Source organism: Thunnus maccoyii, chromosome 11 (genome assembly GCF_910596095.1).
Source record: "Thunnus maccoyii chromosome 11, fThuMac1.1, whole genome shotgun sequence".
In the NCBI taxonomy this organism is placed as follows: Eukaryota; Metazoa; Chordata; class Actinopteri; order Scombriformes; family Scombridae; genus Thunnus; species Thunnus maccoyii.
The window spans coordinates 19,688,711-19,703,446 of NC_056543.1; the positions used below are offsets into that span (position 1 = coordinate 19,688,711).

The 14,736-nt window shown below is 37.8% G+C and overlaps 1 protein-coding gene across 7 annotated transcripts; it reads left to right on the forward strand.

Annotated features, from left to right (window-relative positions):
• Window positions 1-712: 712 nt before the first annotated feature.
• Window positions 713-14,617, forward strand: LOC121907066 (glutamate-rich protein 6-like). 7 transcript variants are annotated; one of them, XR_006098791.1, is made up of 15 exons: window positions 713-753; window positions 893-1,080; window positions 1,180-1,232; window positions 3,550-3,671; window positions 3,781-3,824; window positions 4,067-4,162; window positions 4,318-4,434; window positions 4,622-4,782; window positions 5,089-5,144; window positions 5,273-5,418; window positions 5,521-5,600; window positions 5,714-5,869; window positions 6,163-6,391; window positions 6,593-9,284; window positions 9,702-9,788. XR_006098791.1 is itself a non-coding variant. In XM_042426402.1 (12 exons), exons 1-12 carry the CDS (start codon window positions 9,076-9,078, stop codon window positions 14,558-14,560), a joined length of 1,710 nt encoding a protein of 569 aa, XP_042282336.1. In that variant the 5' UTR covers window positions 6,754-9,075; the 3' UTR covers window positions 14,561-14,617. The 7 variants fall into 7 exon arrangements, 2 of the variants coding, with proteins under 2 accessions (XP_042282336.1, XP_042282337.1); XR_006098795.1 differs by having other exon boundaries at window positions 4,070-4,162; XR_006098792.1 differs by lacking the exon at window positions 713-753 and having other exon boundaries at window positions 760-1,080.
• The last annotated feature ends 119 nt before the right edge of the window (window positions 14,618-14,736 follow it).

Here is a 14,736-nt window from a genome sequence, read left to right on the forward strand (position 1 = left end):
AGAGTGAAAATAATTATCACAACATCTTAGCCTTGAGATTTACAGCAAAACATTTAGGTCAGGTAAAAGGTTTATTTAATTTACTGATCAAAAGGCAATAATAATAGGGCTAACAGCATTGATACAGCATGAAAAACAGAATTATGACAGCTTACCTTTAGATGTACATATGCAAACTCTGCATGAATTCAGTCTGTGTAATACCCACAAAATAGGCTTTATGTTTAACACAAAGGCCTACTCTTTGCTGCTGCGCCTGATATAAATCTTGCAACCCAGCAGAGGGAAATCAGGGTTTTATAGACTACAGTATTGTTGTCAGCATTACTCATTGATATGTCAGTAGTGACTGTAATTACTTCCCTTGATGCATCACCCTGAATGAAAGGATGGCATTGAGGTGTACTGTCTGTTATCAAGGAGTGAGATCATTTTATGGGCTTCAGTCGAGATATAATGTTGCAGTCGTTTACTGTCTGAAAAAGTTCCTGTCTGAAATAAAAAAACACAAAATCTAAATGTAGCAAAATGTCTATTTGAGTGAAGGAGCGATGTTTTTTTTTTTTTCTTTTCTTTTCTTTTCTTAAAGCCACAGAGTTATCATTAGTGAATGCAATGGAAAAAGGGAAACTGTCTTCTGTGACTGTATGAAATTTTGGATGTACATGAGCCTCATACAGAACTAGCTTACTGCCGGGCAACTGCACTTGAACAATAACATAAAAAGATACAAATGGAACCGTGCAACATCTAGTGAGTGTCCTCTAGAGGATTTGCTTCATTTGACATATCACGTTTTAAAAATATGAGTCAGTCTCTATCCTACCAGAGAGATACTGCCTGTGCATCTCCTGAGAGTCCTAAACAAGGTGACTTGTTCTTCTCTCAACAGTTTATGACAACCTGCAGAGCCTGGAGGAGCATGAGACATGTGAGGACCAGAAAGATCCCATTGTTAATATCATACCCGACAACTACTCCAGCTCTCTTTTGAACATTCAAATTTGTGTTCCGCTGGCTACAAATGACCTTGGGAACCATGTGCTGGCATGCTTCCACAAGAACAGCCGATTAAGAAAAGTGAGTTGGCTGAGTTGGATATGAGAAATTATGACAACTGTTTACAGCTAGGCTGTCAAGCTCAACATTATTGCAACTGTTTTTTTCTTCTCCATATAGGTCATTGGAGAGAACCAAGGTGCTTCAGTACAACGCCTGTAAAAAAAGAAGCTGTAAGGAACATTTTTAATTAACAGTAGCCTGACTGACAGATCTATAAACATAACAGTAATATTCATAATATAAGGAATTCACAGTGATTATCACTTACGTGCATTGTTACATTTTATTCTCCTGCAGTAGTTGTTACTATGTTTAAACCATATTTTGATTTGTGTCTGACACCAGTTGATGACATTGGGTCCTTGGTGTAGGCTGTTCTGATGGTCACACACTGACATCTTGCTTGTCAAGTTGGTTAAAGAAGTAGTTTAAAAGCTTGCTAGCGAAAAAAAAAAACTGTCAGGAATGTACAATAAGTTATTCAACCAGTGATAGTGCTCCATCCAATTTATATTCACTAAAGCCACTATTACTTCACACAGGCGAAGTGAACAGTTTCATTTGAAAATATATGGTTGGGTTTATTGGCAATCACCCCTAAATAAAGGTGGTCTGTGAGTGTTATTCATTCTCAAAACACTTGAGTTATAACACTGGGAGAAAAAAAAATGTTAAGGGGGACATATTATGCTTTTTGTGATTTATGTATAATGTTATGATGTTGGATATTTATGCTAAACATGGTCAGTACTCCAAAACTTGAGGTTAATGTATGTAGAGATGCTCCCTGCAAGTCAAAAACCCAGGCTTCAACCTGCTCTGAATGCTTCCTTTGCAACGTTTTTTTCCACCTTGCCGACAAGCTGATGTCAGCTCGTTGCACACGTCCATAAACGTCCGTCCATTCTGTAGCCTTTGTTGCTATGTTGCTAAGGTTCTTCCATGTGTTATTTGCGTTGTCCATTCTAATATTTCGGATTGTATTTCGGCTTGTATGGATGTATTTGAGAAGTTGACATTTTGAGTACAGAATGAGAAAAAGTCATGAAATCCTACTATTATAGTTTGTTTCATGGTTTGTTGAACGTCTCCTCCAGAGCCGGTGGAAGTCTCCCAAAGAACTGGCCAATCAGAACTGAGTAGGCTCATCTGGAGGGGACTCTTAAAGAGACAGGAGCTAAAACAGCCTGTTTCAGACAGAGGCTGAACTGAGGGCCTGTATAAAGGGCCAGTATAAGTTAAATAAGGAGTTTTTTTAACTGTAAACCATGCAAAAATTTTCCAGCAGAGTCCCATATTAAAGATATAGACCTGTAAATGTGCAAAATATGTCCCCTTTAATGTTCCCACTTTTGTCCAACCTCAACAGGATAGATGTTAAAATTCTATCTGTTAACTGAACTAACCTGCCCTAATCAGCATTTCTTTTTCACTTAATTTGTTTGCTTATGTTTATCAATCAACAATCTTGCAATCTATCATTTCTAAACCCTGGAGAGGCCATCAGCTCATATTAGGGCTACAAGGAGGCGTTAAAGCTCCACTAATGAACATTTTTATATAACCAATGAAACTGATTACCATGTGAAATAGAAACATTATGAATCACTTTTTTGTGCTGATTTGAATATTTCAGTTTTGTTCAAAGATTTGTAGTCACTGAAGTTCGCTGACTTTTTAGTAGGATAAGCGATTGCATCATCGTTCAAGCTGTTAGCTTTTCAGTTCAGTTGAGTACAAAACTAAGCGTATACAGCACTGCTTATAAGGTTTATAGCTCAGCAGCCATTTAAAACAGTTTATCACATCATGATGTTTCTGTGGCTTTGTTTGTGTTTTTTAAGCTTTTAATGAGGAAGTAAAGTACTGTGAATCCCAGCTGAGCTAACGGCGCTCACAGTCTCCAGTGAGGAGAGCTCTACCGCTAAAAGCTACCGTTTCAGTCTGTGACAGTGGGGATTCAGTAGGTTATAGTGAGTTCACTTTAAAGAGTCTATGTTAAAGTTTTGTTTGTACATTGACTGAACACCTCTAATATGAAATGGGTGTCTTGTAGTGAAACACAGGCAATTATCACCCAACTCTGCGTGCCTCAACCTTAGCCTCTTAGCTTGTTAGCCACTTTTAGCTCAGCAGGCAGCTCCACCAAACATCTAGTCAAACATCTACTGGCTTAAGACCAAGATATTTCTTTTAAGTAGTCAATTAGACCTAAAGCAGAGCTAGAACGAGAGTGAATATTGGTTTACATCCATCAGGTGACCACAAGAAGACTCCAAATTATTTGCTAAAGTTACTCTCAGTCTGTGCCTGCTGTTTGCTAACGAGTTAGACAAAACAGTTTTATAAGGTGAGATATGTGTATGTGCTTTCTAGCTTGCTGTGGAGTTCTTCCCCCGAGAGGCCCCAAAAAATCAATTAATGCACACAAAGTTGTTGTGGTAAAACACTGATGTAATCCTGTCTCTCTGTTTGTGTCCTGAACAGTCTGGTCTCTCCAGAGTTCATGGAGGTGCATGCGCTGGATGGGAGATTCATTACTTTGGTGAGCGCTCAGACCCAGACAGATTGGGAGTGGGTGGAGCAGAGCCTCTCTTTCAGCTGTCAAGGTAAGCTATGTCATCAGTTTGGGTACGGAGGGGTCACCTGTTCCTGCCCCCTCATGCTTCGCATGACTTAGACATCTGTCAAATTCTTAATTATTTCTCTCTTGTGCAGTTCAAAAGGAAATTGAAGATCCCCAGTTGTTGCAGGCAGAAGTGGTGAGCATTCTTCAGAGGTAGTCTGCTTGTGGCAAAAGTGTGTGTTAGATACAGTCAAGTCAAGACAGGCCAAAATTACTCATTTGTCTCAGGTGGCTTTACACTGTGAATTGTAAAGCTCTCTGGCACAAACTGGCGTAGATAATGTTATAGGCTATATATAGGTTTCACCTATAGTTTATGCATATGCAGCTTACATCAAAAAGTCTACACTAGTGTTGTTGTTTTTTTATTAACATGAGGAGACCGAGGATGAAAACATTCCAAAAGAGCACGTGGGTCTGCCACGTCTCATAGCATACAAGCCAGAACCAAAACAAGCTCTTCAAGTTGAGAAGGTACCTTTGACTTAGTCCAGTCTCTCTATATTGCACATAGTACCTGGAAATGACAGTGATGGCCTTTTTCATTTCCCCACAGTAATAGCAGTGTGTGGGGGATATAATATCAGAGGTGGAAAGGTGATTGTGAATCTGTTTTTGCTGCACTGTAGGTTCCAGAGGTTGAATTGAAACACAATGTGCATCTTGCTCAGTGTGACTATTGCCAGCAACTCTGTCAGCCCTTCGTGCACAGTGAACTATGGGAAAATGAACCCAACTTTGAGAGGGTGAGTGTCGCTCACTTACCTTCAACAAAACATTGAAAATAAATTCATTAGAAATAACGACTGTTCACCTTACCCTAATGACAGAATCATCCCTATTTGTGGTAACAGAGTGGGAAAAAAATTGTAGGAGAAGAGTGCTGTAAGTAAAAAAAAGAAATGTGTAATGTTGAAATTTTCTTTTATTCAGCTCTTTTGTTGTGAGCAAGCTAGACAAATGAGAGAGCTTATTTTGGAAGAAGGGGGAAAATTGGCACAGAATGAGTCAAAAAGAAAGATTGATGTGGAGCCTCATGCACACATCATAAGTGAGGAGGAGAGGGAAGCTGCTAAAGAGAAGGCAAGGGAGAGGTGAGTAATATGCATGCCCTGTCCTCTCTAAGAACAGCTTTTAAAAATGTACCTGCATTTAAATTTATACATTGGTGGAGAGGCTGCTGAAAACATATAAATAATGACTGTACTTTATTGCTTACACCGTATATTGATACTGATTGTACTATATTGTATGCTATAAAAGAGCTCCATTTCTCTTACTGCAGCAAGAAGTATGAGGTGGCATCCAAATTTGTGCCTCAACATGCCCTTCAAGTGTTGTCTTTGTATTGTTCATTTTCCTACTGCTGCAGAAAATAACTTGGTCATCTTCTAATGTAGGCTGAGCCAGAGAAAACCAATGACAACCAACAATGACAACTTGAATAAAGACTTAAGTAAGTGTGCAACCTGGGTTCCTAGTCTTGACAAATTTGGACCAACAATGAAGATATTAAGCATGTAGTCTTTCCTGCTTCTCATTGACAAAATATTAATAAAAGGATATTCTCCTTTGTCTGCTCAGGCCGAATTGAGATCAAGCATACATTCACCTACAGGCTGTCAAAAGAGATTCCCTACATCAGTGATGAGGCTCACATCCCTCCAATCAATCTCAAAAATACTACCGGCATGTTTACACTTCAAGAAGAGACAGATAGTGAGCCAAAGGTGTGTTCATGCATTCTTAATGACTCTAAACTAGAATAAGCATTTTATTATTTGTGTATTTACCAAAAATGTAATCAATAACTTGACTATCCTGTGTCACAGCTGAAGGAAGTTACTAAGAAGTTCTATGAAAACAGGACTTGTTTTCTCACCTTGTGTCCAGATAGAACGGGTAATGTTTTGTATCCTTTGAAGCAGCGCACAAAGCAGAAGATCAAATACTTAATGAGAGGATACACATTTGTTCCCTTTGATGAAAGGTTTGCACAGTGTTAATGATCCTTAATACACAAAGTTATCCTTCTGGGAAAATAGCCATTATAATATCCTCTGCCGAAGCCGCTGACTTCACTTATATAATCCTGGAGGACAAGGACGTGGCGCCCAGCATCAAAGGCATTTTCACAAATAAAGGCCATGCCACATGCTACCATCCCAATGGAATAATATGGTACTTATTACTCCATGGCAGCTTATTATTTCTAATAATTTAAACCAATTGCTTAGCTAAATAGGGGCTTAAGGTAATTAGTGAATTAGAAATTAAATATAAACGTCATTACATGTCGAACCTTGATCCAAACAGTATATTTTATCATAGAAACCAAACAGTTAGGATCCCTTTGGTTTCCTAAATGATGATGAAATGATGTTTTGACCAGATAGAGATTTTTGATTAACCTTCTGGCTCTCAGGCTACAGGTCACAATGTGTGTATTGCTAATCTCTTTGGTGTGTCCTAAGGGTGAATCTGACCCCTATTGGAGGTCTGTGCTTCAGTGAGGCAGGAGCTTTGAGGAGGCGTTGGAGTTGGCTTGATTTCTACCCGCATGTCCGTAAGCTTCCTTTCAAGCCTCTCACCTTTGCCCTGGGTCCATACATCAGTGTGCGCATACATTCACAAGAACATGTGTACATCACGTTTGCACATCATCAAAACAGCGTGCGCTTCAATGTCGGGTCAAAGCTTAAGGTATAGTATGTATGTAGTATGAATACACTAAGAATTGTGCATTTTTGTTTATTTTTGTTTAATACATGAAATATATAGGGAAACCAGCATACATGTTAATTTGTATGCAGCACATGACAACATTTATTAATGATCTGCAATGTATACACAGAAATATATAATGAATAAGAAAACGATCATGTTATTTTTCTTGTAATGCAGCTCATTTGTCCAGAGAGCCATGAAAAGAAGCCGGAGCAAGACGTTGTGGAGAGATATATCCGAACGAAGAGCTCAGAGATTTACTCTCTGCTCGGCCAGATGCAGACCTGCATGACCCACCACTCTGCAAATCTGCACAATGTTAAGCCACATTAGTTTCATTGCCTAAATGCAGCGGCTAAGCAGACAAATGGAAAAAGAGATGTCACCCAAAAAGATAAAGGACTAAGTAAAGTGAGAGAAAAACAGAACTGGCAAAACTAATATAATTTATGGTGGTGTTACAGTTGACTGCCTTGTATTGTTTTAAACAGCTTGAGTATGTGATGCTTACAGTCAATCCAATTACATTCAGACTACAAAGGGCTGAGCTTTATAGAAAAAGATTTGTAAAAGATTGGGTCAATTAGTGTGAGATGCAAACAGTTTTGTAAACATTAGAAATCAGTTCACAGTTAAAATATCCTGCCAAGGTCGGATTTGAGGAGTTATCTGGCAGGACAAAGTAAAAAATCTTAGGGAAAAATCCAAGATTGATTGCATATTGGTCGTATTTAAGAAGATCATCAGGAACAAATGAATCTTCCTGTCATACCAGTGGGATCTTTTAGCATGTATTTGAGGCTAATTGGAACGTTTTCACAAAAGAGAAAAGCGACAACTTGCATGATGAGTAAAAAATGTGAAATCCAGCTAAATATTTAGCCTTTTGTAATGGCACAGTTAATGACATAATTAATGTCACTGAACTGACTCAGTAAGGCCAGTTCCACATCAATATCTATCTAATAATACTGTACTTGCGAACATTAGCTAACATTAGTCACCATGAGCTCTTAGTCATATCAGACCTAGTAAGACAGCAATAAAACCCCTAAAGCATTGTGCTGAGCAAACTTATATTGTTTATGAATTCCAGCTAATCATTTGTGACAGCAAGAATGTGGTCTCTCTTCCTTCAAAAGTCTAATTTAACATTTAAGGAGACCAAAGTAATTGTTCCAACACCTGACTTTTAATTGCAGCTGGTCTTGGTTTTCCCAACACAAGAAAAACACAAGCTATAAAATACATGTCTTCTACTTAACTGGAAAACTAAAAAGTCAAGCAACAACAGCTAATAAACACTAAATGATGAATACCCAGATTTGAACAGAAAACCCTCTCACACATTTCTTTGCATTCCATTCCACCTTTTATCTACTAGAAACATCACATGCCTGTGTTATCACAATTGAAACACCATTTCACGCATTCTAACTAATTCAGGGCTATTTCGCATTGAAATTCTGCTACTGACAAACACCAAACAGTTATAAATGCTCAGCTGCCACTAAAATCCCTTCTCTGCACCTATCACTGTAACCAACTGTTCATCCAGACTTGTGTCCCCTTATGTCCCCATATCAAACCTGATACTGTCCTTGCATTGCAACACAGGTTCCTTTGGGTCCACTGAGTAAACATTTGCAAATGCTGAATTGCATGAGTTGGAGACTAATCTATAATTTTTGTACAGTAAAGCTTACCATTATATGGACTTAGTAGAGTTTAAAGGAAATTTTAATGGCTGCAGTGCTCCTCCAGTCTATTGCAACTTCTTTTGCACTCCCCAAATTTTGCAGGCATACATTTTATTAAAAATAATTACCATTCAATCAGTTTCTGTGAGGCCTGATAACCTTTTTTTTCCAAGAGTCTCAAGCGTTTGGGGCTTTTTTAACATGACAAAAGCACAGGTAATCCACAGCACAATAAAACCCATGAATGCTCTTGAAATAAACTCTATTTGTGGCATACCTTATCAATAAAAGACAATGACATCATACAGTACATTATGAAGGCTTTTCAGCCACCATAAACATGCTGCGGCAAATCAGTCTGATCGTCGTTTCAATGCATTTCCAATTTACTTATAGCATGCAACATTTTTATGTTTTATTTACATTATGTTATTACTATATGGCCTAGTGGAAGACGGTTAATTGGTGTTATTCCCAGATCACCAAATTATTGCGTTGCTATGGCCACTGAATGTTGGTACATGTGTGATTTACACTTAAGATTTTTATAGCAATTGCAGATGGTGAAAACAAGCCACAGAGAGATAAATATTTTCTCTCCTTATCTTTCTCTCACTTCCTCTCAAAGTCAAGTCAAGTCACTTGCTTTACTGGCATGAGCACGATTAAGTACAGGTAGTGCAAGCTTTGCAATTTAAGTATAATAAGTCTGAATCTTTTCAGAAAAGCCAATGGCTTTCACATTTCTACCTTGTATATGATAAAATAAAAATTGGAAACAGATTTATTTAAAAGAAAATATATAATAAGACGAGATGTAGTTTAACAATGTATTCCAGTGAATTGGATATCCAAATGTAATGGTAATGGTAAGAACTATAGGGGAAGAGAGATGGAGGCAGGTTTTTTGAAAGACCTCAGTGCAATTTTTTATCCTTTCTCTCCCATTTTGTGTCTACCATGGAAACAGTTGCATGGTTGCCATGGTACACATGCTGTTTTTATTTGGCCATTCTGAATCTGATTCAAAATGTTTGCCTTTATTGTGGTTTCTCTATTTTACAACAAGTTAAGGGTTTCATAGAATTGAAGATGCAAACACTTGACACGGCAGGCAAATCAGTAGAGATGGATTCATCAGCAAGTCTTGGCCTTGAAACCATACAGAGGTTAGCAATCAATATTACAAACTGACTTTAGTCACAGCATCATGAAGAATAGATACTTATCCATGCAGCTAATGGAGATCCAGTTTTAACCATTTCGGTACCTGGCTTGCAAGGGATATTGTCTAACCTCACAGGATCAAAAAAGAAAAGTTGTTCATGTATCCATAGTTGGCCTTCTTTTGATAACCATGTAAGAAATATTTTTTTGTTTCAGTTTTAACACAAACTTCAAATTTGAATCAGAACCTCTCTGATACAGTCTCAAAAAATGGACCTTATGTTTCCAATAGATGGTAGTTTTTGAAGGGTGGGTTTATTGGATTTCATTGTACATTGTAAACTAGGAGCTTGAGTTATTGCATCCACTCCCTGTACTTGTTTGGGCTCATTAAGTTCATAATAAAGAACTAATTTCAGCGTAAGTTCACGTGAATATCTGACGATCCATGCATATGACGGGAGAGTCGTCACCAGAGTCAGCGTTGGTACCCAGACCGACTGGAGACATAAGGAAGAGTGCAGTCAGGGTACAGTTTCTCAATTGTTCATGCTAAGTATGAAACTCTAACATTGGCTGGTATTATTAATATTATTATTATTATCATCAATAATTCTTTTTGCATTTGCAGATTATAAATACCCAAACCAAGAAACATCAAAAGCTCCTCAGAAGAATTTGGTGTTGACATCTGAGCAGATGAGTGTGTTAAGTGTGGGTGAATACCATCAAGATGGTTTACAACAACAAACTCAGAATGAGGTACTGTATTCTTGTAGAACCCCCCCCCCTGTCTCTCTCAACTGCAGCTGTGATATCCTTGATAAAGTAAAATCTTTTACTAGGATTGAACTTGACTGTATAATTTTTATGTAATCAAATTACCATTTAAATGCACTTTGGTGAGTGGTGAATATGAAATTACCACATGAGGTCTTTTTGTGTTTTACAGATAATTTTACTATGGCCAAATTAATACTGAATATAAGCTTTTGCAGTCTCTCCTTGTCACAGTGTAAGTTTCATCTTGTGAAAGACAGTATAACATGATATCCAGAGACACTGAATTTTTTTTTTTTTTTTGTGGTTTTGATTTATTCATGAAGCACAAGTTAAAGACCTCAAAGAATTTATTAAATTATGAAGTGTCTTTGTTTTTTCTCCTCAGAGCATTCCTAAAAGCATGAAGTCTGAGTTGGAGATATCCCCAGATAATGAAGTGTTGGATTCACTCATCATGGAAACTCCCCTAGCCTGCCAAGGAGAAACTGAGGAGTCTTTAACTAATCTGGACAAGGTATGAGGGGGTGTAGGGGGGTGGGGGAGGGGTACTTTTAAACTGCTCCTTTCCCTCTCTTCTAGCATAAATATGAATTAATTTATGAAAGATGCAATTAGTCTGTTTGTCTTGTATCAAAACTTGCCTGTCACTTCTGCTGCTTGTTTTAAATTATGCCAGACTGTCAACATGGTTTTTGAAAACCTCATTAACTGGAATATTTGGATATATTTGTGACAGAGGGCCTTCTTGAGAGAGAAAATATGATTAAAATAAAATCAGTAAGTGTCTATTCCGACTATGTTTTCAGATCCCGGCCTCAAGTGGATCAGACTCATCAGAGGAGTCGTTGCAGACTGTGTTGAACACTTGCTGTGAGTACTGCCGGCAGCTGAAGGAACCCCCTGTGACCAGTGATCAGTTAGCCAACAGTGTTGACCCAAAAGAGGTGAGAGAGGGAGCTCACATGAATCCTTGCAGTTAATATAGTCGGTAGTCGGCTCTTTTTTGTCCTTTTTTAAAGAACGATTAGACAAGTTAACAAAGTCAAGTCAAGTCAAATTTATTTATATAGCACATAGAAAGACCAAAGGTACACAACAGACATGATAAATAAATAAATTACAAGACAGATGAAAGACATACAACAACTACCAGAAATTGTAAGTTCAGTATGTTGTTTTGTTCACATGCACAGATGTGTGTGTGAGTGATTGTGCACTATCACAAAAATGAAAAGGAAAAACTAAATAAGAATTAATAAATAAGGAGATAAAGGAAACAATTAATGAAACAATAAATAAAAATGCAAGAATACACAATTAAGTGCTGAGATGATGGAGATAGATAGATAACAAACAGTAAATGATAATAATAATATACACATACCAGACAAAAATTACAAAAATTCATACAAATGTGTGGTAGTAATAGTGGTGGTAACAACAACAATCCGTATCATTTTTGACTTAATTATTAGTACATCTGCATGTATATTAATCAAGTAGAGGAAATGGAGATTATGAAGATCCATCAATAGTGTGAGACAGTCTAGGGAGCAAAGGGAGCTAGGTAGTGTCCCATAATATTATGGGAGGGGTCATTAGCTTCTCCAGCAGCAGTTTATTGAATAGTCAGAATACAATGTCATCTGCATATTAAAAGATTTTGTGTCATCTGCATATAAAACTGTTTTTTTGCATTCCTGTAATTGTTGCTTGAACAAATAGCAGCAATTAAAATTGCAAAATATAATGTGGAAAGTGGACATCCTTGTCATCCTTGTTTAAGTGAGAAACATTGTTAAGTATGACCAATTTGTTATAACAGGAGCGAGTTTTGGTCCATTGAATGAAAATGAAAAACTCTCCAAAACCAAATTTCAAGGTTTTTTCAGTGTGATGCAGTGATGCTCTTTAGGCTCTTTCTTTGAGATATGTTGCTTAGACTGAATAACTGGAGCATTTTACTTGATGATTGTCTGCCTTTTATGAAGCCTGTTTGGTCTGAGTGGTCTGAGTGGATTAGTAGGCTTATAACCGAGTAAATTCTTCTGGCTAATGCTTTGCTGATTATTTTTAGATCACAATCAATTAAGCTTATGGGTCTGGAAGTGAGAGTGGGGTCATTATTGGGTTGAGCAAAACCGAAATGAGTGTGTGTGAACAATTTCTTGATGATTGTATTTCACTGACCATTCCGGTAAATAAGGGAGGAAATGAAATTAGTTGCCAAAATTGTTTGAAAGATTCCACACAGCATCTGTCTAAACTTTGTTATTTGGCATAGAGAAGAGTGCTTTAAGTGGTCTAATGGGTTGGCTTATTCTATGGCTAGTTTTGATAGTCAAACACTGTCAAGGAATGAGTGGATGTCCAAGGTATGTGATGCATTATCCGAATGATAGTGTTTGGTAAACATCATGGAGGGTTCTGTTTATGTCGTCTGAGTTGTACAATAAATTTCCTTCTCAGTCTTTAATCGTTGTGATTAATGAGTTTTCTTTGTTATGCTTTAACTGATTGGCAAGAAATTCATGTTTTGTCATTCTTTTCAAAGTATGTCACCCTTTGTATGAGAAACTGAGTCCTTTAATGTACAATATTTAAATTTTATATTTTAAATTTTCTGCATCTCATAAAATAGAAAACTGACAGTGAATCCAAAACATACATTATGGTTCTATTCATTAATATGAATGAATAATAATTGAACAATTGTATGATAATTATATCAATGGACATTGATTCTGGATTTTGTAGCATTTTTACATTCATACTCGTCTTTTTCTCTTCTTTGTGTCAGTTTTTCTGCTGTGAGGATGCTTGGGAGTTCTCAGACATTTGGCTGAAGGGTGCGGCAGTTAGCACTAAAGAAACCGTGACTGATTGGGATCCAGTGATGGAGAGAGATCAAAGGTCAGAATCGCTCTTGTCCATTATTAACTTCCACCATTAGATGGTTTTCAAATTCAATTATATGCCATTGAACCTCTGATGCTACATTTTCCACAATACACTGCAGGCTGAAATGTTTGGAATTTCAAAGGAGCTCATACCATCAGACCCCTAAAGCAGGTTACACACTGAGACATCACAGTTTATATTAACCTATGCATCTATCACGGATCTCCTGCAGGTTAAACTGACTTATCTTTCCCCTTTGTTCATCGGTGTCATGACACCTTTAATTACATTGCTGGACATAAACAAGAGGAATCTGCCACCCTACACTATCGACTGTCTGATGATGGTGGGACTGCTAAGGACGAAATTTCATTCCCTGAAATAGAAATCATGGATTCTGAAAACACAGTTTCTCTCAATGGAGAACATGCTGCACTAAAGGTATTGTCATGTGTTGAAATTCAAGGCTCACTATAGATGAGAGTATAGAAGCCTACATTCATTAAGAAATCTGTTTGGTTCAACAGAGGAACACACCGCTTGTCAAACACTACAACAGTGGTCAAACATTTATCATGATTTTTCCTGATGGAACTGGGCAGGTATGGTATCCTTTGAGGTGAATTGAACTGGACTTTTATTGACACGATATCACATATTTCATTTTTCAATGTTCACCTTAATCATATTTAAAAGCTACCCATCAGGAAGGCTTGCTATTCTTGTGTCTGCTGCACAATCAGCTGACTGGTACTATGTGGTCCTGGAAGACAAACACCTTCACCCTCGCATTCAGGCAGTTTTCATGACAGGGGGTCAGGGTACCTGTTATCACAAAAATGGCTGTATTTGGTATGATTGATTGACATAATATTGGCAAATTATTCTGTGATTAAAATCTATTTTATTATCGCCTGTTGTCTGTAGAAACATTTTAAGTTTAATTGACAACAGACAGGAATGACAATCTGTCTGACAATAAAACCACTGAGCGGCTCACTATTCTCAAGCTGCTTCTCTTCATTAGGTTGAACCTGACTCCACGGGGAGGCACCTACTGCACTGACACAGGTGCTCTGAAGAAGAATTGGAGCTGGCTGGACAATACTCATCATGTTCATGCTCCGCCCTGCCAGCCCCTCTGCCTGACACTGAGCCCTAATCTCAACATCCGCATCCAGTCCCAGGAGCACATCTACCTCACTTTCACTTCAGGCAGATGCAGTGTACGGTTTAATATAGGGGCAAAATTAAAAGTACGTAGCTTGCAGTGTTAGTATTCATTTGTGGCAATAGCAGAAATACAATAGATGCAAAGAGCAGATGAAATAATTGATTTTACTTTTCTATATCCTTTCATTCGCAGCTGCATCAAGGTAAAGGTCTAACACTGCCAGGGTCTGACATGCTTCAGAGGTATCTGCAGCAGAAGAGTGCAGAGATCAATGTCCTGCTCCAGAACATCCAGTCCCTCATCACCTATCAAAAGACTGTAGGTCAACAGAAGGTCAAGCCCCAGCAAAGCCTCATCTCACAGATGGAAAGACGGCGGCTGCCAATGAAGCAGCAACGGTCTGCCAAAAAGACCCCCTAAAGCCACTGAAGTCCTTGAATAGGAGTGTCTCATTTGTGTGAAGCGACTCATTGTATTCACTAACTTTGAACGAAATGACAAGAAATAAAACCAGAGAAGATCATTAACTTTTTTTTTTTTTTTAATCAGAATGTTCATAAATAATATAACTGTACACATCATTTTACATGGGAAAC

Bases quoted from the DNA above. Each gene is read 5' to 3' on its own strand.
- LOC121907066 (XM_042426402.1), top strand. From the start codon at position 9,076: ATGGAAACAGTTGCATGGTTGCCATGGTACACATGCTGTTTTTATTTG. The intron at 11,010-12,865 runs GTGAGAGAGGGA...TCTTTGTGTCAG, and splicing joins ACAGTGTTGACCCAAAAGAG to TTTTTCTGCTGTGAGGATGC. The intron at 13,408-13,493 runs GTATTGTCATGT...TTGGTTCAACAG, and splicing joins GAGAACATGCTGCACTAAAG to AGGAACACACCGCTTGTCAA.